This window comes from Delphinus delphis, chromosome 1 (genome assembly GCF_949987515.2).
Source record: "Delphinus delphis chromosome 1, mDelDel1.2, whole genome shotgun sequence".
NCBI lineage: Eukaryota > Metazoa > Chordata > Mammalia > Artiodactyla > Delphinidae > Delphinus > Delphinus delphis.
This window is the reverse complement of record NC_082683.1, coordinates 26,323,368-26,347,445: the sequence shown is the minus strand read 5'-3', so window position 1 is coordinate 26,347,445 and position 24,078 is coordinate 26,323,368. Positions and strand designations below refer to the sequence as shown.

Sequence of the window (24,078 nt, the reverse complement as noted above, 5' to 3'; positions counted from 1 at the left end):
AATCTCCCAATTCATCCCACTCCCCCTTTCCCCCCTTGGTATCAATACATTTGTTCTCTACATCTGTGTCTCTATTTCTGCTTTGCAGATAAGTTCATTTGTATCACTTTTCTAGATTTCATATATAAGCAATATTACACGCTATTTGTTTTTCTCTTTCTGACTTACTTCACCCTGTATGACAGTCTCTAGTTCATCAACCTCTCCCTTTGAAGCTTCCTCTGGTGGAACGGGCTCTGAGACTTCTCTCCCTGTGAAAGCAGTCCTGGTACCCTCACTTCAGGGTCTCTCTTTGTGAAAAGCCCAACTCCTTCCACTGGAGACAATTCCTGTTATAAAGACCCAGCTTCTCTCCTCCAGGCTGCTTCTGGTTTCTCATGAGGCCTCGGTCTTCAGGCTCCTCCCCATCATTGGGTCCCCCTGTTCCCACCGAGGCTTCTCTTTAAAAGCCCAGCTCGGAATTCCCTGGTGGCGCAGTGGTTAAGAATCCACCTGCCAATGCAGGGGACATGGGTTTGAGCCCTGGTCCAGGAAGATCCCACATGCCACGGAGCAACTAAGCTGGTGCACCACACCTACTGAGCCTGCGCTCTAGAGCCCGCGAGCCACAACTACTGAGCCCACGTGCCGCAACTACTGAAGCCCATGTGCCTAGAACCCCGTGCTCCGCAACAAGAGAAGCCACCACAATGAGAAGCCCGCTCACTGCAACGAAGAGTAGCCCCCATTCGCCTCAGCTAGAGAAAGCCTGCACACAGCAATGAAGACCCAACGCAGCCATAAATAAATAAATAAATAAATGAAATATTTTACCAAAAAAAAAAAGCCCAATTCATCCATTCAGTCACCTCCCTGAGCTACAGGCTCCCTACTTCTACTAAGACTTTATCTGCCAGGTCGTCCAAACCCTCCGCTGCTAACAGAGCCACGTTCCCTTTGGCTGACCAGCCCACCCACTCTCTCTGGAACTGCTCGATTTTTCAACACAGCCAACTACTTGGTGATGTCCAGTGAAACCTGCCCAGTTCTTCCCACAGAGACCTCCCTGCACGATCCTGAAAGGAAATCCATAATAGCCACCCTCACAGAGGGAGAACTTCAGTAATGGCACTCTCATGAGGACTGTAATTCGTGTCGTTATTGCACGTGGTGCGTGCACCGGCCTGCATGGAGCGCTCACTGGGTCTCAGCTATTCCCCCTGAGAATTTCCACTATTGGAACGCTCCCTCTACTCCCATGGCTGACTCTCTGTCTGGTGGGCCCAGTTACTGTCCAATTAAGTGAAGGCTCTGCTCTGTGACGTGCTCAGCAAATCCCTCAACGACTTCTCCTGGTGGGCCAGGACTCAGCCACTCCCGTTAAGGAGTGTGAGGCAGGCGCACTCATACTCAGGGAAGCAACTTCCTTGTACTTTAGAGGGACTTTTACCCCAGCTATTCTGTCCTTTGCCGCAGGTTTGGCTTCCTCCCACCCCTTTCTTCCTTCCTGATGGGCTCTCATTTCTCAGAGTTAGAAGGGCCCCACGCATGTCCTCACCTGACTACTTCCCGTGTTTGTGACCTTGGTGGTTGAATGAGATCAGCAACAGGAAAGAGCGGAGGTCAATGCTGAGCCCCAGTGAGGTGCTCAAAGAATAATGGTTCACAAATGTGAAACAGATAGCTAGTAGGAAGCAGCTGCATCGCACGGGGAGATCAACTCGGTGCTTTGTGACCACCTAGAGGGGTGGGATAGGGAGGGTGGGAGGGAGACGCAAGAGGGAGGGGATATATGTATACGAATAGCTGATTCACTTTGTTATACTGCAGAAACTAACACAACATTGTAAAGCAATTATACTCCAGTAAAGATGTTAAAAAAAAAAAAAAAAGAAGAAGAATGGTTCAATCTAGCCTTGTCTTCCTTGGGTCCCCTATTCCCATGGAAACAATAATAACAGATAGCATTGATTACATTCTCACCATGTGCCAGGACTGTGCAAAGAGCTGTGTATATTTGATCCTACTGGATTCTCACAATAACCATTTTCTAAATAAGAAAACAAAGGCATAGAGAACTTAAATCATTTGCCCAAAGCCAATAGCTAGAAAATGAGGAAGACCCATCTGAGTCCATGTCTTGGTTCTCCACCATTATGCTAACTCCCTGGTACGCCTATATTCTGGTCAGGGAGAAAATGCCCAGAGAGGAGAAAGTAACCTTCTCTCATGATCTTTTCCAGCCTATGAACTTCAAGAGTGCCCAGACCCCGAGCCCTTTGCGAATGGCATTGTGCGGGGAGCTGGCTACAATGTTGGGCAGTCGGTGACCTTCGAGTGCCTCCCAGGGTATCAACTGATGGGCCACCCTGTCCTCACATGTCAACACGGCACCAACCGGAACTGGGACCACCCGCTGCCCAGGTGTGAAGGTATGTCCCTCCCTCATCCCTGATGATTCTTTTTAGGGACACTGATCCAGAGTAGTCCCCGCCTCCACGTGCCCGCCCCGTGGGATCACCCATGCTGGGAGGTCCTGGCAAACTTTGTCCATCCTGTTTCCATAGAGATGAGACCAAGCCTATCCAGGAAGAGGGTCCTGGGACAGAGTTCTGGGCCAGCACTAGGGAGGACCTGGAGGAGATGTGGGTCGCAGCCAAAGGAATACATACTCAGCCCTTGGGAATAGCCAACCTCGTGGGTTAGATGTCCGCAGTCAGAAGGGAAGACACTGATATGCTGAGGGGTAGAGAGAGGTAATCACGACGCTTTCCTAAAGGGAGGAGAGAAGAAAGCATCTTTCTAGGAAGTTCTTGTTCCTCTCTTCACACCTCCCAGCTTATTCTCCCTCTCCTACACGAGCCTAGAGAGATCTGAGTTGATGATATCAGGGAGCTAGAGGTGGTACTTTCCTCGGTCTTCATTAACCAGAACCAGGATGGAGAAGGACCAGGAGGTCATGCTGTCCCTACCCCTGTTTGCACACCTCAGTTCCATTTTCCTTCCTTTTCCTGGAGGAGAAGCTGGGATTTGTCTTGAAAGGGGAAAATATGGCAGGAGGACAGTATTGTCCAGGGGAAAGCACCCCAGTTCCAGAATCAGACCGCCCTGGGCTTCATCTCTGAACCACTTCACCTCTCTGACCTCCAGTTTCTTCCTTAGTACAATGGACCTTCTCACCTCTGCTTCGTAAGAGCTGCGAGGGTTGCAAGATGGCTCATGAAAGCTCCCAGCACAGTAACTGGCCCAGAAACGATGAGCTGGAAGTATTAACTCTCCATAGATAAAGAGACCTTGTTTGCACAACTGAGCTGTTCTGGTGTTGGAATATAAGATCATAATCTCTAAAACTATTCAACTTCCAGTTCATTTTTCAGATTTTCAGAACCATCCTCGTGTATAACCAGTCCATCATTCTGGAATTGTTGGCTGGTCACCTGCTATATGACAAGCTTCATTGTGGACTTTTGTTCCCTTTTTACTCCTTTATATGGCATCACAGGAGAGAGGAACGAGCAGTGCTTCCTCCATCAGACATCTTGAGCCACAATCCCTTCTCCCTCCTAAGAAAGTTCTTCCCTTAGCTTTTTATTTATTTGTTTGTTTGTTTTTGGCTGCATTGGGTCTTCGTTGTTGCGCACAGGCTTTCTCTAGTTGTGGTGAGCGGGGGCTACTCTTTGTTGCGGTGCATGGGCTTCTCATTAGGGTGGCTTCTCTTGTTGTGGAGCATGGGCTCTAGGTGCGTGGGCTTCAGTAGTTGTGGCATGCAAGCTCTAGAGCGCAGGCTCAGCAGTTGTAGCGCACAGGCTTAGTTGCTCCGCGGCATGTGGGATCTTCCCGGACCAGGGCTCAAACCCGTGTCCCCTGCATTGGCAGGCGGATTCTTAATCACTGCACCACCAAGGAAGCCCTCTTCCCTTAGCTTCTTAGACGCCATCTTCTCTTGCTTTTCCAATTACCTTTCTGCCTGTGCCAACTTTTTTGGTCATCTATTTCTTTGTCCCTTAAGTGTTGCTGTCCTTTGAATTTTTTTCCCAGACTGTCTTCTTTCCCTCACATCTCCAAATGCCATCTGTATCTGCAACCTTTGTCTCTTTCCTGAATTCTTCACCTGTACATCCAATTCCTTACTGAATATCTTCTCCTATCCAGAGGCATCTAAATCCCAGCGTGTTCAAAATGGAAGTCATCGTCTTTCTGCCTTTACATTGAGATCCTCATCTAGTGAAGGGTGCCTCTAGTCCCCTGGTTATTCCGCCTTCAGTTTGGGCAGGCTCCCTCTCCCTTATCCGACCTAGTCACCAAGTCTTGCTAATTCTACATCCTAATTGCCCTTCAAGTGCATCCACTTCTCGCTGTGTGCTGCCTCCACCTTAATCCAGGCCACTTAGATGAGGCTTGTCACTGGGCGCCCAGCCTTCAGTCTGTGTTCCTCAATCCACCTTTCACAGTGTAGTGAGGGTGAGCCTTTGACACCATTCATGTACTCCAGACACTGCCCTGCTCAGAAGCTAGTAAGGCGTCCCCATCTCCCTTGGGGTAACGTCCAACCCCCTTGGAGTAGCACACGGTGTGCCTCAGGGCCTGGTCCCCACTTACCTCCCCCTGTTCTCCACTCTCTCAGACTTTACGCTCCAGCTCAGCTGAAATACTTTCCATTTCACCATGTGCCGTCCTCTCTGGCCCCTGGTTCTGAGCACATGCTGGTCCCTCCTTATAGAACATTGCTTTTCTCTCCTGTCTTACCTGTTTGGCCCTTGTCATCCCTCAGGTCTGAGTCTAAATGTGAATTCTGCCAGGACTCCCTCACCCCCTCACAGGACCAGATGAAGGCCCCCCCTAAATGTTCTGTGGCATTCCATGTTGATGGCATGCTCCACCCTGGACTGGAGATGCCGGTACGCTTAGCTGTGTCCCAGGGCACTCACAGTCCCCTGGGACACACTCACAGATCAGAATCACGTGCCGTGGTATCCTTGCTGTCCTTTGCCTCCCCTGGCCATGCCTGGCACCGGATGGAGGTTCAGTACATGGAGGAGGGATGGCATGCCCATGTGCACCAGCTTCAGGATGCGTTCACATTCGCAGGAACCCTGGCCGCCGCTTGGAGGCATTGGGACTCTTTCTTCTCAGCCTGGTCCGGCCCCATCCATATCTCTGTGTGATGACCCATGCCAACCAATACACTTATTATTCTGGACCAGGGTTTTTTTTTGTTTTGGGGGGTTTTATTTTGCCCAGAACCTCTTTTTATTCTCCTCCATGGTGATTAAATCCAAATACCATGGAGACTTCCAGGACTCTTTATACCCCTGCCTAAAGCCTAGATCAGAGTGAGTCTAAGTGTAAGTATGCTCTGGGGAGACAGGAAGATAGGGAGAGAGGATCATGTCTGTGTAGCAGATGCCCCCTCCGTGAACTAGCACTGGCTGAGCATTTTACACGGAGCAGTTCATCTGATTGCCACCACGATCCTATGAGGAGCGAAGTCTTAGTCCCATTTTCTAGGTGAAGAAAGAGAGGCTACACTTACCTAGTCAATTATCTAGTCAATTAATGGTTTAGCCATAATTTGAACCCAACCATAGCCTCACCACAAGAATCCACAACTCTTAAGTCAAGACCAAAAGTCCGACTCCAAGAATCTCAGAATAAAAAGAGAAAGAAAGAGATACTATCATAATTTCTTACCTCTTCCCAGCAACAGTACTGAAGCCCTGATGCTAGTATTCCTAGGAAAGGAGAGGGGGTAGCTTTGGTGTGTCCTTCCTTCTAGACAGGTCTCTTCCACAAGAAAGAGAAAGAGGGGGGCCAGGGGCTGAGGCAGGCCCACAGAGGACCTGCACTGAAGATGGAGGGCCACTAGAGCTGTGGTGTGTTGGGAACAGCAGGGAACGCCAGGCCTGGCCCTCCCTCAGCCCCATCTCCTCTCCCCATCCCGCCCAGCCTCATGGAGCAGGATGGTTCGTGCTGGGGGCTGGGACTGCATCAGGAAGTCATCTGAATTCTCAGGGGGGAGGTGATCTCCAGCACTCATCTGTGTTTGTATCCTCTCCCTGGCAGTGCCCTGTGGCGGGAACGTCACCTCTTTCAATGGCACTGTGTACTCCCCGGGCTTTCCCAGTCCCTACTCCAGCTCCCAGGACTGTGTCTGGCTGATCACCGTACCCATTGGTCACGGCATCCGCCTCAACATCAGCCTACTACAGACGGAGCCCTCTGGAGACTTCATCACCGTCTGGTAGGACCAGCTGCCATGTCAGCAGCCGATGAGAAAATGGCACTAACTGGGCTGTAAACTGGGTCACCCATCTATTTGTCCAGAATACCACGAGCAGAATGGTTTTAAATGGCTGTCAGCCTCTTGGGTCTCAAATAAACATAGTGGAATGAGGACTCAGCTTCAATTAGCCTTTTTGACTCCTTGGAGGGAAAGGAATGGCAAGACAGTGGTTCCCAACCTGGAGTCCTGCTGGGGGTCAAAGTACTAACGGGTGTGGGAATGGGAAAGGGCGTAGATGAGCTGACTTTTCTCAGTATTTCCAGAGCCCAAACCAAAATTCTACATTTACCTAAGATAAGCTACCTGAACTAGTGAAAGAGCTTTGGAGTGGAATTTTGTGAAATCCCACTGGTCACATCATGCTGAGCCAGTGCTGACCACAGAACTGTCCACAGTGAGAGAAATAGTCCATATCTGTGAGGTCCAATATGGCAGCCACTCTACATGTAGCCATTGAGCACTTGAATGTGACTAGAGTGACTGAGGAGCTGATTTTTAAACTTTATTAAAGTTTAAATAACTTAAAAGTAAATAGTCCCATGTAGCCTAGCGGTTACCAAACTGGACAGCTCAGCTCTGAGTTATGTAGTTAGCATATCTTGAGTAATTTTAAAATGGGAATGTGAATTATTAGTTGATAAGTGCAGTTTCCTAGACAGCTTTTTTTCCAAACCACTGAATCTTTGAACAAAGATATAATTTAAAAATTTCTTTGTTTGGAGGTTCTGGGAATCAGCAGAAGATAGTGGGATTTCTTCTCAAAATTTCCAGGGCTGGATAACTGTCACCTGACTGCCCTGGATTGATTTCTCATTTAGTTTCCAGACAACAGCTAAGAACAAATGGGAGGGACTGGATAAGGTTCCAGGGAAGGCAACACAGGGATGTCTCTTTGCTCACTGAAGGCCTCTGACACACCAGGTGGAACAGGTAGGCATGGTGACCCGTGACATGCAGGACCTTCTTTCCTGTTGCAGGGATGGGCCGCAGCAGACAGCCCCACAGCTCGGAACCTTCAGCCACAGCTTGGCCAAGAAGACAATACACAGCTCATCCAACCAGGTCCTGCTCAAGTTCCACCGTGATGCAGCTGCGGGTGGGATCTTCGCCATAGCTTTCTCCGGTCAGTATGGAAGCCTGTCGGGGGGGGGGGGGCAGGGGGTGCAGACTTTCAAGTGCTGGGCTTGACTCCTGGCTCCCGCATTTGCCAGCTGTGGGACTTGGAAGAGTAACATAGCTTCTCTGCCTTGGTCTCCTCAGGGTTATGAGAGTTCATTGTGTAGGGTATGTGAGAGCTCTCAGCACCGGAGCTCTCTTCCTTCCCCTCCACACCAGTAGGGAGGAGAGGCCCGTGACGCTGATCCTTGGCACCAAGTTCAAGTTCAGAGGCAGCAGGGTGAGGCTTCTTTCTTATCCGTCGTTCACACCAGCTCCCTGGCTGGGTTATCCCTTTACCTGTGCCCCACCCTGCCCCTCAGCACATTCTAGAGGGTTGTCCACTCCAAAGGAATCCAGGGCCTCTGTCGACTCCACAGGAACTACTGTGCCCAGACAAAATCAGGGAGAATTCAAATAGAGGAGCATGATCAATTCAGGGTGCATCTGTCCTTATCGACAGCCTACTTTCTTCTAAAAGTCCAAGGTTATGGACCCAGGTATTTCCTCATTTTTGTTATAGTGGACACAGCATAGAAAAACTTATAAAAGGTTCTCCGTGGGCTTGTGCCCAGCCATGAAATAACCTCCCTTGTTTACAATTTGCAGAACATTGCATCTATTTGGACTGGAAATCAGGAAGGCTTGACTTTATTCCTGGCTCCACCTCAAGTCAATGTCTGACCTTGTGTAGGTCTCTCCCCAGCTTGAGAGCTCAGTTTCTTCACCTGCGGAATGAGGGGCTTGGAGTTTGTGACCTCTAAGAATTCTGTGAGGTAGTGAAGCAGCTATTATTACCCCCAATTTACAGATGAGGAAATGAGGGCCAAGGAAGGCAGGAGAGCCTGCCCAAAATTGCATGGCTATAATTGGGAGGAGAACCCAGTCCTTGTAGCTCTGCACTGACTGCTCCAGTGGGACCGCAGGGTGTTTCTGCCTCACACGTGCATTTATAGAAATATGAAAGCATTCAGCCTTAAGTCCATGGGAGAGTTAGTGATATCGAGACAGAAAGACAGAAACAACATTGCTGAGAGCATCGGCGGCTCCAGCCGCTGTCCCCAAGGAGCTTGGGCCCAGGTGAGCATGATATGGGGATGAGAAACCCACCATCTCAATCTGCCTTGGTACCCACACCCCTCTTGTCGGGCACACCCCATTAATGGGACCCAGGTCTTGAAGGCTATGTCATTCTGACTCCATGTGACTTGCCCATAGAGTGATAGAGTGTGGACTCCAGAGTCACACAGACCTGGGTTCAAATCTCTGCCACATATTAGCTGTGTGACTGTGGGTCTGTCGTTTACCTTTCTGAGGCTCGATTTCATTATCCACAAAATGGGAATCATATCAGTACCTAACCTCACAGAGTTAAATGAAATCATGCATGGGAATGCCTAGCTCTAGGCACAGAGTATAAAAGGTACTCAATAAATGGCAGTGTTAATAATCATCACTATCATGATCATCATTATTATTATATTTAGAGATTAACAGAATCCATAGGAAATCACCTCAGTCCTAGGCCAGGTCTCTGGTCCCTGCTCTTCAGCATTCACCTGCACCAGGACCAGGTGAAGGAGGCCCAGCCCTGCCCTGGGGCATCCTTGTTCCCGAGTTCTCCTGAGTAAGTCTGCCCAGGAGAGCACTTGCTTCTGTGTGTGTCCTGGCCACTGTGCCCCTGATGCCCTCAGATGAGACATGAGACCCTTAGGTGCTTGCTCAGACCATGGTCCAAGGCCTCATTGACCAGAGAGCAGACATGGGCCTGGGCGAGAGGATCTACTGCTAGACCCAGGCCAACGGTCTTGGGTGGGACAGGCTCTTTGCAAGGGGCCGAGTGAGCATGAAGGCCCCTTCCACCCACTCATAGGGCTTTTGATAAATTGTGGAATATAGCAATGTGTAAAAATTGTGGGTAACGTACATGTGCCGTTTAAAGAAGAATAAGATGAACACCCATCGCTGAGCCTAAGAAAAGGAACACCAGTGCCTTTGAAGCCCCTGTGCACCGCCCCCAACACGTTCCCCCTGCCCGACCCCCAGAGTTAACCACGGTCCTGAATTTTCTGTTGACCATTCATTGCTTTACATTATAATTTTACCTCATAAGTGTATGTCCCCAAAAATATATACTGTTTCATTTCACATGTTACTTCTGTTATGTGAATAGAATTGTTCAATAAGTGTTCTTCTGTGACCTGCTTTTTTCACTCAAAATTAAGCTTTTGAAATTCATGCAGATGCATGTGACTAGATTTAGTTCATTTTTCAATGCCGTCTAGTATTCCATTGAGTGAAAATAGTGATTTATCTAGTCTACTCTTAATAGGCATTCAAGTTATTTTATTTCAAACAATCTGAGCATTGCTGTACATTCCTTCTTGTGGACAAGAGTTTCTCTAGGGTACATGCCTGTGTGGAATTGTGAGGTTGTGAGTATTCACATATTCAGTTTTACTAGGTAATGCCAAACTGATCACACGAAGTAGTTATAACAGTTTACACTCTTCCTAGCAACAGAGGTAGAGCTTCTGTTGCACTACATCCTTGCAAACGCTGGGCTTTATTGGATTTTTAAATTTTTGCCAACCTGGTGGATAGCATTTCACTTTTATGATGAAGATGAGGATTAGCATCCTTTCATATCTTCATTATCTATTCATTATCATTAAAGAATAAGTATGTTTTATTGCTTCCTGCTCTGTGAACTGCCTGCTCCCCATACAGCTTTCTTCCCCCAAGAAGAGATAACAAACAAGTAAGCAGACAAATAAAATCTTTGCAACTTGTAATATGTGCTATGAAAGAAACAAGTAAGATAGCAAATGAAAAGGCAGAGGATCTACTTCATGTAGAATAATTGGGGAAAATGTGTCTTAAGAGTTGGTATTTGAGACTAGAACTGAAGAAAAAGAAGGAGGCCGACTTGCAAAGAGCAGGGATTGGGAATGGGATGGGGGAAAGAATGTTTGCCTTTTTATAGCCAAACATTAGCCCTAAATAAATTTCCTTTCATATGAGAACCAAAAAGAAGAAAAATACCTTAAGGAGGCTTATGGCAATATTCTACAGTATTTTTTTTTAATGACAAAATAGGATTAGAATTGCAGAGAAAAATGCCCTTGGAAACTTATAGTTTAGGAAATAGAAGGAAATTTTGGGAAGCATCTGCTTCCAGCGTGAGAGTCTAGGTAACATAGACTCCAAATAAGAGCTATCTGGCTGAGAGATTAATAAAAGGGGAAATCATACCCCACCTGATAGGATGCAGTGAGAAGGACCCAGCATCACTTCTGTAATCGTCCCATCAAAGATGTACAACCTGAATCTAATCATGAGGAATCAGACAAACCTAAATTGAGGGTAATGTATGTAATACAGTGTTACATACTAGAAATTAACTGCATATAATTTTCAAAAGTGTAAAAGTCGGGAAGGTCAAGGAAAGACTTTAGAACTGTTGCAGACTAAAGGAGACTAAGAAACATGACAACGAAATGCAACGTATGGTTCTGAACTGGATGCGTTTGCTATTAAAGACTTTATTGAGACAAGTGGTAAAACTTGGATGACTTAAGCAAATGAGCCCTGCCCACTAGTTAGCATGTTAACACATAATGGAGTCAAAGCTGTATCAGTGCCTCACCCCCCAGGGGAACAAGGGAGATGGAGACAAAAGGAAACAGGAGTCCTGAATGGCCCCCTGCCCTAGAGTTCTGCAGCAATAACATGGTAGATGCAGTGTGTGTTTGGGGGTGGGGAGGGGAGGGGAGTTATCTGTAAAATATCAAAAGTCATACACCAAAATGCTAGCAATGGCTGTGCCCAGGTGGTGGGACTTGGGGAATTTTGTTTTATTGCTTTCCAGTACTCCACCAGCTTTCTGCATTGAGCAGAAATTTGTAATTTATTTTAAAGTTAATTTTAAAGATGTAATGGGAAATCACCCGATCACACTAATAACCACAAACTGTAAAGTGTCCTCACGGTGTTTAGGTGGAGATTTCTTTTATTGATTTTTTTTCTGGGAAAGTTAAGTGTGTCCTAGAAGGTTCTAGAAGGTATGTTTTAAAGGTAAGCACGAGGCTGAGAATGGAAGGAATCAAACTTTTTTAAGCTCTGTAAAGGAAAACATTGAGAATTGGCTAAATAAACATTTAATGCTTGTACAAGTCAAAAGAGTGTCATAAATAGATGGGAGCAAATGATAAATTGGGGAATAATAGGCAAAGATCAATCTTAAATATATTGTACATAGAGTTTTTCAAATTTATAGGAAAAATAGAGGCAAAGGACATGAATAGAGTTAAAAAGAAAAATGTGAGAGGGAGGGAGACACAGAGGGAAGAGATATGGGAACATATGTATATGTATAACTGATTCACTTTTTTATAAAGCAGAAACTAACACACCATCGTAAAGCAATTATACTCCAATAAAGATGTTAAAAAAAAAAAGAAAAGAAAAATGCAAAGAGTCTGGTAACATATGAAAAAAATATTTAGCCTAACTGGTTGTCAAATGCCAATAAATAAAAGAAGTGGTACTCTGTTTGCTGTCTATCAAGTTGACAAAGATTAAAATTGATGACTGTTTCCCCTGATGGCTCTAAGTTCTGTGAGGCAAGGACTGTGTCTCTTTACTCTTGCATCATCCACACCTAACACAGTGCCTGACCCAGGGCAAACCCCCAATAGATAATCATTAAAAGGATCAGATGAAAGAAGAATGAAAGCACCCAGGGTTGGAGAAACTGTCGTTCTGTGGACAGTATCTGTTGGAGCAAATTTCCTAGAAAGAAAAATGGAAGTATGTATCAAACACAGGCCTAGTCCTCCCTGGTTTATGTTAAATCAAGATTAAACCTGTCTGGTTCCCCCAAGAGGGCTTCATAAAGCTATGTGTCACTCAATATGACGTGTTTCAGTGGACACATCTGTAGAAAAAATTAAAGTTAAATCCTCAAAACATAATACGACATTTTAAATAAAACTACATGCAGGAGGAGTCTTAAGTTACATTCCAGATACGATTGGTAAAATGTCAGAATGCCACATGAACATTTGGAACAGGTGTTTCAGGTGCCACTGGCTCTGAGGTTATCCCAGAGTGGTGATGTTCACCGTGAAGCATCCACCACCCAGCGCTGTCCCAAACACGTTCTCGCCGTGCCTTTCGTATTTAGCCTTTGTTTCTGCCTAAGGTTTCTGTCTCAAGCTGAAAAGTCTGCAGTGTTCATGGTGCAGTATGCAATGCACAGAACTGCTGTTTTGTTACAAATGTACTAATCATTGGGTGATCATGAAGTGATGCTGTAAGTATTCACCTTCTAGCATAGTGGTTTGTTGCATATATATAGGTATTTTGTAGTTTTCAGTACTTTTTGGGTCTTGGGTTATGCATTATAATTTTTTCCCATTTAAAGTAATGGGAAGTAGGCTCCTAGTAGCATCTTGACACAGAATGTCTGATTTCCAGCAAATGGATTATTGATGTTCAGTGAGAGATGCCTGTAGTTTAAAAAAGTCATACACTCGGGCTTCCGTGGTGGCGCAGTGGTTGAGAGTCCACCTGCCGATGCAGGGGACACGGGTTCGTGCCCCGGTCCGGGAGGATCCCACGTACCGTGGAGCCGCTGGGCCAGTGAGCCATGGCCGCTGAGCCTGCGCGTCTGGAGCCTGTGCTCTGCAACGGGAGAGGCCACACAGTGAGAGGCCCGCGTACCGCAAAAAAAAAAAAAAAAAAAAAAAAGTCATACACTCTAATCATTCCTAGTTTTATAAAAAGAAAAAACTTCATAAAAGATGCATATATAGAAGGATGTTCATCACAGTTTCATTTTAAATTGCAAAACTTTGGAAATCTAAATGGTTAACAATAGAGTACCTGTTAAATAAATTTTAGTAGATTATATGATTAAATCCTATGAAGTCATTTCAATCATACTTTTGAAGGAATGTGATGACATGGGAAAATTCTTGCAATATAATAGTAAGTGCACAAGGACCAACACAAAGTATGTCACATGGTGCAAATTTTGTAAAAGAAAAATCTATGTGCAGAAAATATACACCCTAAGAATTTACAGTAAAGGGTTAACAGTGGTTATCTCTGAGAAGGCAATGGATGAGTTTAATTTTCCTCTTACTCTTCTCATAGAAAATCTCAGGTTTTCTTTAATGATAATGTGTTACATTTGTAAATTTAAAAAAAATGCTATTTCAAAAAACATAGCAAGGGTTGAAGTGACTTTGGAAATAATAACAGCAACAGCAGTGGCAACAGCAGCTAACACATCCAGCACTCAACCACGTACCAGATAATGAAAGAAAGCCAAGTTATGAGCCCACCCTGAACTTTGCCTCGGTAACACCCTCCCCACACAGGCCAGTCTCTGCCCAGAGGGATGGCTTCTGATTTAGAAAATCCACTGAAGCCAGAGTGTTTAGCCAAAGGTCAGAAGAGAAACAAGCTGTCTTTGCTGGTCCCCCATGTAAGCCACACACAGCATTTAGATGCTGAGTAGTGGAAAGAATATGGGATTTGAGAGCAGCCAGACCTGGATTCAAATCCTGTCTGTGCCACTTACTTCCTGTGTGAACTTAGAGAGGTAACTGAAGCTTTCTGAATCTTAGCTTCCTCATAAGTAGAGTGGGAACATCTCTCAGGGGGATCAGCTATTGTGAGAATTCAAGGTGACAGCGTGTGAAAATGCGTGGCGTATAGTAGATGTTCAGTAAATGCTTCTCTCCCTTCCCTTCAGCGCTAGGCACCATCACTGCCTTCTTAGATCCTCTCCTTTATTGTTACTCTTGTTATATGGTTCCTGGTTTTTGCATCAAAAGCAAATAAAAACAGATGGCAGCAGATAAGCAAAATAGTGCTTTGCTACTCTTGCCCTGTGTACAGATAAGTACTCGTTAATATCTGCTGTGTGGATAGATGAGTGAGAAAGTGAAGCACTGAACAAATGAATGACCACGTGCCCCAAGAATGATGCTCTTACACCGACTTGTCTGCTTTTGTCTTTTCAGCTTATCCGCTCACCAAATGCCCTCCTCCCACCATCCTCCCCAATGCTGAAGTCGTCACAGAGAATGAAGAATTCAACATAGGTTAGACCTCCCAAACCAGCAAGGATGGGGCTGGCGAGGAGGGGCCGGGGAGGGGTGGGGCCTGGCCCGTGGGGCTTATCTCTGCCTCCTGTCCTTGGAGAGAAACAATAGGCCCAGTGCAAGAGGGTTGATATTCTGTCAACTGAGTTTCACCCCAAATACAATCACTTTTGTTTTTAGCCATACGTAGCCAGAGGAGCTAGGAAAGCAGTTTTCTTCCATGATTCAAGTCAGGATGTGTTGAGAAATAAGTCCATGCAAGACACTGTAAAAAGTTCCTAGAATGTGCAACGCTGTTAGGCTCAGCAAGGCTGAGCTGTGAGAGGGGAGCCAGTCATCTGGGTCACTTGACTGGAGTTGAGCTAGTAATTTAGTCTGAACAGAGCACAACCCGCCACTGATCGTCTTGCCTGGAAGTAGGTTCAAGCTACTAAGGGGCGCCAGTCAGCCCTGCCCAGACTTCTCCAGGGAATCCCCACACTGGTCTCTCCTTGACAGGTGACATCGTACGCTACAGGTGCCTCCCTGGCTTTACCTTAGTTGGGAATGAAATCCTGACCTGCAAACTTGGAACTTACCTGCAGTTTGAAGGGCCGCCCCCAATATGTGAAGGTAATCACACCGAGCCATGCCTTGGAGTTCCTCCAAAACATCTCCCCTGTTTTCCTTCTCTCTATATATTCCCAGTCCCTGCCCATGAAGCAAGAAGTCACTTGGTAAATGTTTGAGTGAGTGAGTGAACAAGTGCTCTAGATGGGTTCTCTGCTCTGCTCCTAGGTCCGGGGCTGTGATTTGGCTGTAGTGGCCACATTTATTTCTGTCTCCCTTTTTTCTAACTGACTTTCCCTGGAAATGGCAGGAGGTTGTGGGACCTTGGTGGGAGTTGGGACTCACACACCAACCTTGCCTTACTGGCGTGCAGGTGCGTCCAAAACCCTATGTGCTGAACTAGGCAACCGAGAAACCACAGTTGTCTTCAATCCAGTGTGATGCCTTGATGAAAATGAATGTGCTTCACCAAGTTATCCCAACTAAGACCAAAAACAATTCTTTCCACTCACGAGGCATCTGACCTGGGGCAAGATACCTAACTGTGCTATGCCTCAGTTTTCTCATCTGTAAAATAAGGATAATGATATTACTTATGCCATGGGCTTGTTATGAGGAATTAAATGGGTCAGTAATGTAAAGCACTTTGGAAAACTATGCCTGGCACATAGTAACTGTTCAGTGTGGGCTATTATTATTGTTATTAGCTTTACTACTGCTTCTAGTGCTGTTGCTACCAACAGATATTTAGTAGCCTATGGAGAAACAGATCAGCTTCTCCTCCATCTCTAGGAAATCAAGAGTAGGGAGAATCTGCATTATGGATTATTGACGAGGAAGAGAGGGGCTACAAGCCCCAGAATTAGGCTGCTGATACACTGAGAAATACAGTATTTATTTCAGTTGAGCTGACCCACCCACATACCAAATGACCAGTCCCCAATAAAAGTGAACTTTCACCTTCCTCTGCTCCAGAATCTCCTTAATTTGCTCCAGCCCAAGTTTCTCATCATCTCTGGCTCCGTTTCTATGTCTACATGGCTCCAGTCTTCCTGGCTTCACTCCCCATTCTCAGCCTTGTGCTTTCCTCTGGGACTTGGTGTCATACTTGGGCTTCCCAAGGTGTGACCCTTCATAGTCTTTTCTATAATAGCAGCTTGATCGGGATATAATTCATATACCATGCAACTCATCCGCTTGAAGTGTATACTTCAGTGGTTTTTAGTATATTCAGAGTTTTGCAGCCATTATCACAATCAATTTTAAAACATTTTAATCACCCCCAAAAGAAATCCTGTAACCTTTAGCAGTCAGTTCCCATTTCTTTCCAGCCCCCTCAATTCTAGGCAACCACCAAACGACCTTCTGTCTCTATGAATTTGCCTATCCTGGGTATTTCATATAAATAGAATCCTATGATGTGTGGTTTTTTGTGACTTCTTTCACATAGCACAATGTTTTATAGGTTCATTCATGTTGTAGCATGTATCAGCACTTCATTCCTTTTTGTTGAAAATAATATTCCATTGTACCTATAGCACATTTTGTTTATCCACTTATCATTGATGGACACTTGAGTTGTTTCTACTTCTAGCTATTATGAACAATGCTGCTATGAGCATTCATGCACAAGTTATTGGATGAAACATATGTTTTCATTTCTTTTAGGTATGTATCTAAGAGTGGAACTGCTGGGTCATATGGTAACTCTATATTTAAACTTTTGAGGAACTGCCAGAGTATTCTCCACAGCAGCTGAACCATTTTCTGTTCCCACCAGCAGTGTATGAGGGTTTCAATCTTTCCACATCCTCTCTGTTATTATTAACTGTCTTTTTAATTATAGCCATCCTAGTGTATATAATGGGTATCTCATTGTTGTTTTGATTTGTTATCTTCCTGATGGCTAAGATGTTGAGCATTTTTTCATGTGCTTCTTGTTGATTTGCATGAAGAAATGTCTATTTGGATCCTTTGCCCATCTTTAAGTTATTTATCTGTTTAATTATTGAGTTGTAGGAGTTTTTTTATATATATTCTAGATGCAAGTCCTTTATCAGATGTGTGATTTTCAAAAATTTTTCACATTTTATGGGTTGTCTTCTCACTTTCTTGATGGTGTTCTCAGAAGCACAAAAGTTTTTAATTTTGATGATGTCCAATTTATATATATATTTTTTTGGTGCTTGTGCTTTTGGTGTCATAGCTGAGAAACTATTGCCTAATCCAAGGTCAAGAAGATTTACATCTATGTTTTCCTCTAAGAGTTTATAATTTTAGCTCTTACATTTAGGACTGTATCTACTTTGAGTTAATTTTTATATATAGTGTGAGGTAGGGGTCCAACTTCATTATTTTGAATATGGATATCCAGTGGTCCTGGCATCACTTACTGGAAAGACTGTTCTTTCCCCATTGAATTGTTTTGGTACCCTGTTGAAATCTATTGACTATAAATTTGGGGTTTTATTTCTTCATCCTCAATTCTATTTTCTTGGTCTATAAGTCTATCCTTAGCCAGTACCACACTATCTTGATTACTGTAGCTTGGTCATATGTTTTGAAATCAGGAAGTGTGAGTCCTCCAGCTTTGTTCTTCTTTTTCCAGATTATTTTGGATATGCTGGATCTGCTGAATTTCCATATGAATTTTAAGATCAACTTATCAATATCTACAAAGAAACCAACTGGGATTTTTGTAGAGATTGAGTTGAATCCATAGACCAGTCTGGGTCTCACTACCATCTTAACAATATTAGGTCTTCCAATCCATGAATATAGGATGTTTTTCCATTCATAACCTCTTCAGTGTACAACTTTCTTTTACATTTTGGCTTTTTCTTCTCTTTTCTGCTTCAGCTAATGCCTTGTCCAATGATGTCCTAGTCTCCTATGACAAAGATCAGACATTTTTCTATCAGCTCAGAAGCTTGCTATAGCAACATAGAAAATTTGGTGAAATTCAAACCTAAAAACATCACAGTGCAATTATAGAACATCAAGGATAAGATAAAATGTTAAAACCATCATGGAGAAAAGATAAATCAGACTTATAGCATTATTGCATCAACAATAATACCTATCAAAAGATAAAATGCAGCAGGAAAAATAATTGTAAACTGAACTTCTAAACCCTGCCAAATTATCAATTAAGAGTGAGAATGAATTAATGAAATCTTCAGACACACAAGGACTAAGTTACTATCTTACTAAAAGCATAATTAAAGGATACACTTCAGTGCATTAGTCAGGATAGGATAGGCATATGCTGCAATAACAAGCAATCCCCACATCTCAGTGGCTTAACATAACAAAAGTTTATATCTTCTTCAGGCAAAACTTTCTGTAGTCCAGGTAACTCTATAGAGCTGATAACTCAGTGATCCAGGCTGCTTCAATCTTGTGCTGCCATCTGAAAACTAGGCCCCTGCCTCCATCCTCCATTGCAGCAGAGGAAGAAAGAGAATGGACATTCACATAAGGGCTTTTCACTTCCTCAGCCCCAAAGTGACACACATTATTCTACTCACATCTAACTGGCCAGAAATAGGCACATGGATGGAAAGTGAAGTTTTTTATATGCTCAGGAAATAAAAGAAAGTCTGGTACTGGTAAACACCAGAAATATCTACCACATTCAGCAAGAAAAAGATGAATACAGGTAGAATGATTCAGATACAAAAATTAACAATAAGCTAAGAAATCAGTAAAATATGGTAGTAAATCTAAAATATATTGACTAGAAAATAAAATATCTGAAGACAATTTGAGAAATAAATGACATTGGAGAACCTATTTTAAAGAAAGAAAAAGAGCTGAGGACCCTTTGAGGAAAGCCATAGATATTGATTAACCATGTACATTATTAAAAATATATACCTTTAAATACAATGTTTAAATTTCTGCATAGTTTTCTTAAATTATTTATGTCCATAGTATGTGTAAGTTCTAAATTCATAACCAAAAATAAAGAGAATAAAGTAAATTTGGTTAATCAAATGGGAAACATTGAAGGAGAAAAATATATTTTAAGTCATGGTAAACAGAAAATACAAAATGAGGTAGCAAAACTAAGTGCAAGGGCTTCCCTGGTGGCACAATGGTTAAGAATCTGCCCACCAATGACGAGGACACGGGTTTGAGCCCTAGGTCCAGGAAGATCCCACATGCCGCAGAGCAACTGAACTCGTGCACCACAACTACTGAGCCTGCGCTCTAGAGCCTACGAGCCACAACTACTAAAGCCACATGCCACAACTACTGAAGCCCGTGTGCCTAAAGCCCATGCTCCACAACAAGAGGAGCCACCGCAATGAGAAGCCCGCGCACCGCAACAAAGAGTAGCCCCTGCTCACCACAACTAGAGAAAGCCCATGCACAGCAATGATGACAATGTTTAATACATTTATTTATTTAAAAAAAAAACCATGTGCAAATATATGTGCAACCGTGATAAATATAATTGAATCCAACTGCTAATTAAAGGTCAGAGATTTTCAGATTGGTTAAATTTTAAAAGTCTAATTATAAGCTTTCCATGAACTTAGAATTGAATATATTCATTTGCCTCTCTAAGGTCATAGCTAGAAAGGTGTCACTCATCCCTGGTATGAAGCAAAATGTTAAAAAAAAATAGATAGCAAGTACTAACCTCTAAAATCTGGTGTAGCAAAGCTAATAACAGACTAAATAGAATTTAAGGCAGAAAGCATTAAAAGACATAAAGAGGGATATTTCATGCTGGTAAACATAATCTACCAAGAATATATAATAGTCATAAACTTCTGTGCACCTAAGAATAGTATTGAAATGTATAAAGGGAAAATTCGTAGAATTACAGGGAGACAGGGACAAATTCACAATTACAGTGGTAGACTTCAACACATCTCTTTCAATGACAGACCAAGAATAAGTAGTTAACATAAACTATTTGCAAAATATAGTTATATTACTGAACTTTTGTTGCAAAAACACCATGCCAAAATTTAGAGGCTTTAAACAGTAATTATTTATTTTCTACAAAAGTTGTACTTTAAATATAAGTACCAGATAGATTGCAAGGGAAAGAAGAGAAAAAGATATGCCATACAAATGGTAAACATAAGAAACATAAAGAAATTTCAAATAATACTGCAATCAAGGAGTATTACCAAAAATAGAGATATTTAGAAATGACAAATAAGCTAACTACATTAAAAAAGATATACAAGTGTATATGCAGATGATAAAAGAGATTCAAAACACATGAAGGAAAAATCAACAGAACTGAATGTAAAAAGTAAAGACAAACTACAGAATAAGAGAAGATATTCAGAGTATGTATATTTTTTAAAAGGCCCTGTACCTAGACTATGTAAAGAACTTTTACAACTCAGTAATAAAATAATCCAATGAAAATATGTACAAGAGACTTGAACACTTTGTAAAATAAGGTATGAATGGCCAATAAGTATATGAAAACATGCTCAACATCATTAGTCATAAGGCAAATGCAAATTAAACCATAATGAAATATTACTATGCACCCCCTAGAATAGCTTAAATTTAAGACTAACCATACAAAGTGTTAAAAAGGATGTGGAACAAATAGAATTTTCATATATTGCTGGTTGGGATGGAAAAATCATACAATCACTTTGGAAAACCGATTGGAAGTTTCTTTTAAAGATAAATTCCCCTACACTATCACCTGACAATTCTACTCCTAGTTATTTATCAAAGAGAAACGAAAACCCATATGCATAAAAAGACTGTTATATGAATTTTGTAATAATCCCAAACTGGAAACAACCCAAATGTTCATCACTAGGAGAATAAATAAGCAAATTGTCCTATGATTGCTACAGAATAATAAAAACAAAGGAAATAGTGATACATAAAACAGCATGAGTTGACTCTTACAAAAATTATGTTTAGCAAAAGAAACCAGACACAAAAATAATGCATATATGATTCCAACTACATGAAGCTCTGGTACGCAAAACTAATGCTTATAGAAATAGCATCATTGCTTTCCTGGAGCATTGGGGCAGGTCATACTGATTGCAAAGGGGCATAAGAGAATTTTCTGGGGCAACGGAAATAATCTATATCCTGACTGTGGTAGTGGTCACACAGATATATACATTAGCCAAAACTCATTAAATTGTGTCCCTAAAATGTGTGCATTTTATTGTACATAAATTATATCTCTTAAGTTTTTGAATTTTAAAAAGAAATTCATGAGTTATAAGCAGAAAAACAGGCTTACTGGTAAAGTAAAAAGAAGTACCTGAAATAAAGAGTAGCAAAATAATCAAACCATTAGGTAAGTTAAACAAAGGGAAAAAGCAGGCGCTTACAAAAATAAAAAAGGAAGAGTGGAATATAACCGTTGAACCAAGGAAATTTTTAAATTATGAGACTATTTTGGACATATCTATGCCAAAAAATTAATGATATGAATGAATTTCTAGGAAGCTATAATTTAATAAAATTGACCCCAGTAGAGAGAGAAAGTTTATACTTTCAATATTCTCTTTAAAAAGATGGGGAGAATGGTTTCAGAGGAAGCCCCACCAAAAACATCAAGACTAGATGGTTTCACGGAAGAATACTGCTAAATCTTCAAAGGCCAGATATCTCAAGCATAGGAAAAACAAAAAACAAAAAAACCTGTAAACACTAATGCCTAAATCTGATAACGTTGCACACAAAAAGACAAACCTATGGACCCGTCTCATTTGAGAGAGCATGCCCTGTTTCCCCCTCATGGAGGCAGATTCAAGTAGAAGGTAAAAAGCTTGAAAGAGACCTGCTACTGGAAGGAGCAGAGCATAAGGCCTGGGGAACTTAATTATCACCACACCTCAGGGACCTGTGCTGGCTGTCAGGTTAGTGAAATCTGGAACATTTCAAAAGCCAGGCTGGTTTCCTCCTTAGGAGCCATTCTTATATAATTCCAATGTTGCTTCTCCATTTCTTCTAAGTCCCACACTGACCATCTTCCTTAGGGTGATATGTTTATCTTTAGATATCTTTTCCTTTAATCAAATTATAATTGACTTACAATATTACATTAGTTTCAGGTACACAGCATAGTGGTTTGATCTTTTTATAGATTATGCACCATACAGTTACTATAATATTATTGACTATATTCCCCATGCTGTATATCACATCCCTGGGCCTTCTCTATTTCCTAACTGGCAGTCTGTACCTCTTAATCACCTTCAGCGGTTTTCCCAACTCCCCATCCCTCTGTTCTCTGGCAACCACCACTTTGTTCTCTGTATTTGTTGTCTGTTTCTGTTTTGTTATATTTGTTAGTTTGTTTTGCTTTTCAGATTTCATATGTAAGTGAAACCATACAGTATTTTTCTTTAACTGTCTGATTTATTTCACTTAGCATAATACCATCCAGGTCCATCCATGTTGTTGCAATTGGCAAGATTTCATTCTTTTTTATGGCTGAGTAATATTCCATTGTGTATACATACCTCTTCTTCTTTATCCATTCACCTATCGATGGACACTAAGGTTGCTTCTATATCTTGGTTATTGTAAGTAATGCTGCAATGAACATTGGGATGCATATGTCTTTTCGAATTAGTGTTTTCATTTTCTTCAGCTAAATACCCAGAAGTGGAATTTCTGGATCATATGGTAGTTTTATTTTCAATTTTTTGAGGGAACTCCATGCTGTTTTCCATAGTGGCTGCACCAATTTACATTCTCACCAACAGTGCACAAGGGTTCCCTTTTCTTCACATCCTCACCAACACTTGTTATTTCTTGTCTTTTTGATGATTGCCATCGTGACAAGTGTGAGGTGGTATCTAACTGTGGTTTTGGTTTGCATTTCTCTAATAATTAGTGATGTTGAGCATCTTTTCATGTGCCTATTGGCCATCTGTATGTCTTCTTTGGAAAAATGTCTGTTCAGGTCCTCTGCCCATTTTTAATCAGATTGTTTGTTTTTTCTGCTATTAAGTTGTATGAGTACTTTACATATTTTGGATATTAACCCCTTATCAGGTATATCATTTGTAAATATCTTCACCCATTCAGTACGTTGCCCTTTCATTTTTTTTTAACATCTTTATTGGATTATAATTGCTTTACAATGTTGAGTTAGTTTCTGGTATACAACAAACTGAATCAGCTATATGTATACATGTATCCCCATATTCCATCCCTCTTGCATCTCCCTCCCACACTCCCTATCCCACCCCTCTAAGTGGTCACAAAGCAACAAGCTGATCTCCCTGTGCAATGCGGCTGCTTCCCGCTAGCTATCTATTTTACATTTGGTAGTGTACATATGTCAATGCTACTCTCTCAGTTCATCCCAGCTTACCATCCCCCTTCCACTTGTCCACAAGTCCATTCTCTATGTCTGCATCTTTATTCCTGTCCTACTGCTAGGTTTGTCAGAACCATTTTTTTTTTAGATTCCATATATATGTGTTAGCATACAGTATTTGTTTTCTCTTTCTGACTTACTTCACTCTGTATGACAGACTCTAGGTCCATCCACCTCACTACAAATAACTCAATTTCATTTTTTTTTATGGCTGAGTAATATTACATTGTGTATATATGCGCCACATCTTCTTTATCCATTCATCTGTCGATGGACACTTAGGTTGCTTCCATGTTCCGGCTGTTTTAAAGAGTGCTGCAATGAACATTGGGGTACATGACTCTTTTTGAATTATGGTTTACTCAGGGTATATGCCCAATAGTGGGATTGCTGGGTCATATGGTACTTCTATTTTTAAGTTTCTTAAGGAACCTCCATACTGTTCTCCATAGTGGCTGTATCAATTTACATTCCCACGAACAGTGCAAGAGGGTTCCCGTTTCTCCACACCCTCTCCAGCATTTATTGTTTGTAGATTTTTTGATGATGGCCATTCTGACCGGTGTGAGGTGATACCTCACTGTAGTTTTGCTTTGCATTTCTCTGATGATTAGTGATGTTGAACATCCTTTCACGTGTTTGTTTGCAAT

At 42.4% G+C, this 24,078-nt stretch overlaps 1 protein-coding gene across 1 annotated transcript in view; it reads left to right on the top strand.

Moving 5' to 3' along the window:
* The window catches only part of CSMD2 (CUB and Sushi multiple domains 2), a 667,671-nt gene that overhangs the window by 561,275 nt on the left and 82,318 nt on the right, over window positions 1-24,078 (top strand). The window contains 5 exon segments of the mRNA XM_060018797.1: window positions 2,223-2,411; window positions 6,043-6,220; window positions 7,240-7,385; window positions 14,455-14,535; window positions 15,034-15,147. Coding sequence (XP_059874780.1) covers window positions 2,223-2,411; window positions 6,043-6,220; window positions 7,240-7,385; window positions 14,455-14,535; window positions 15,034-15,147 — 708 coding nt within the window.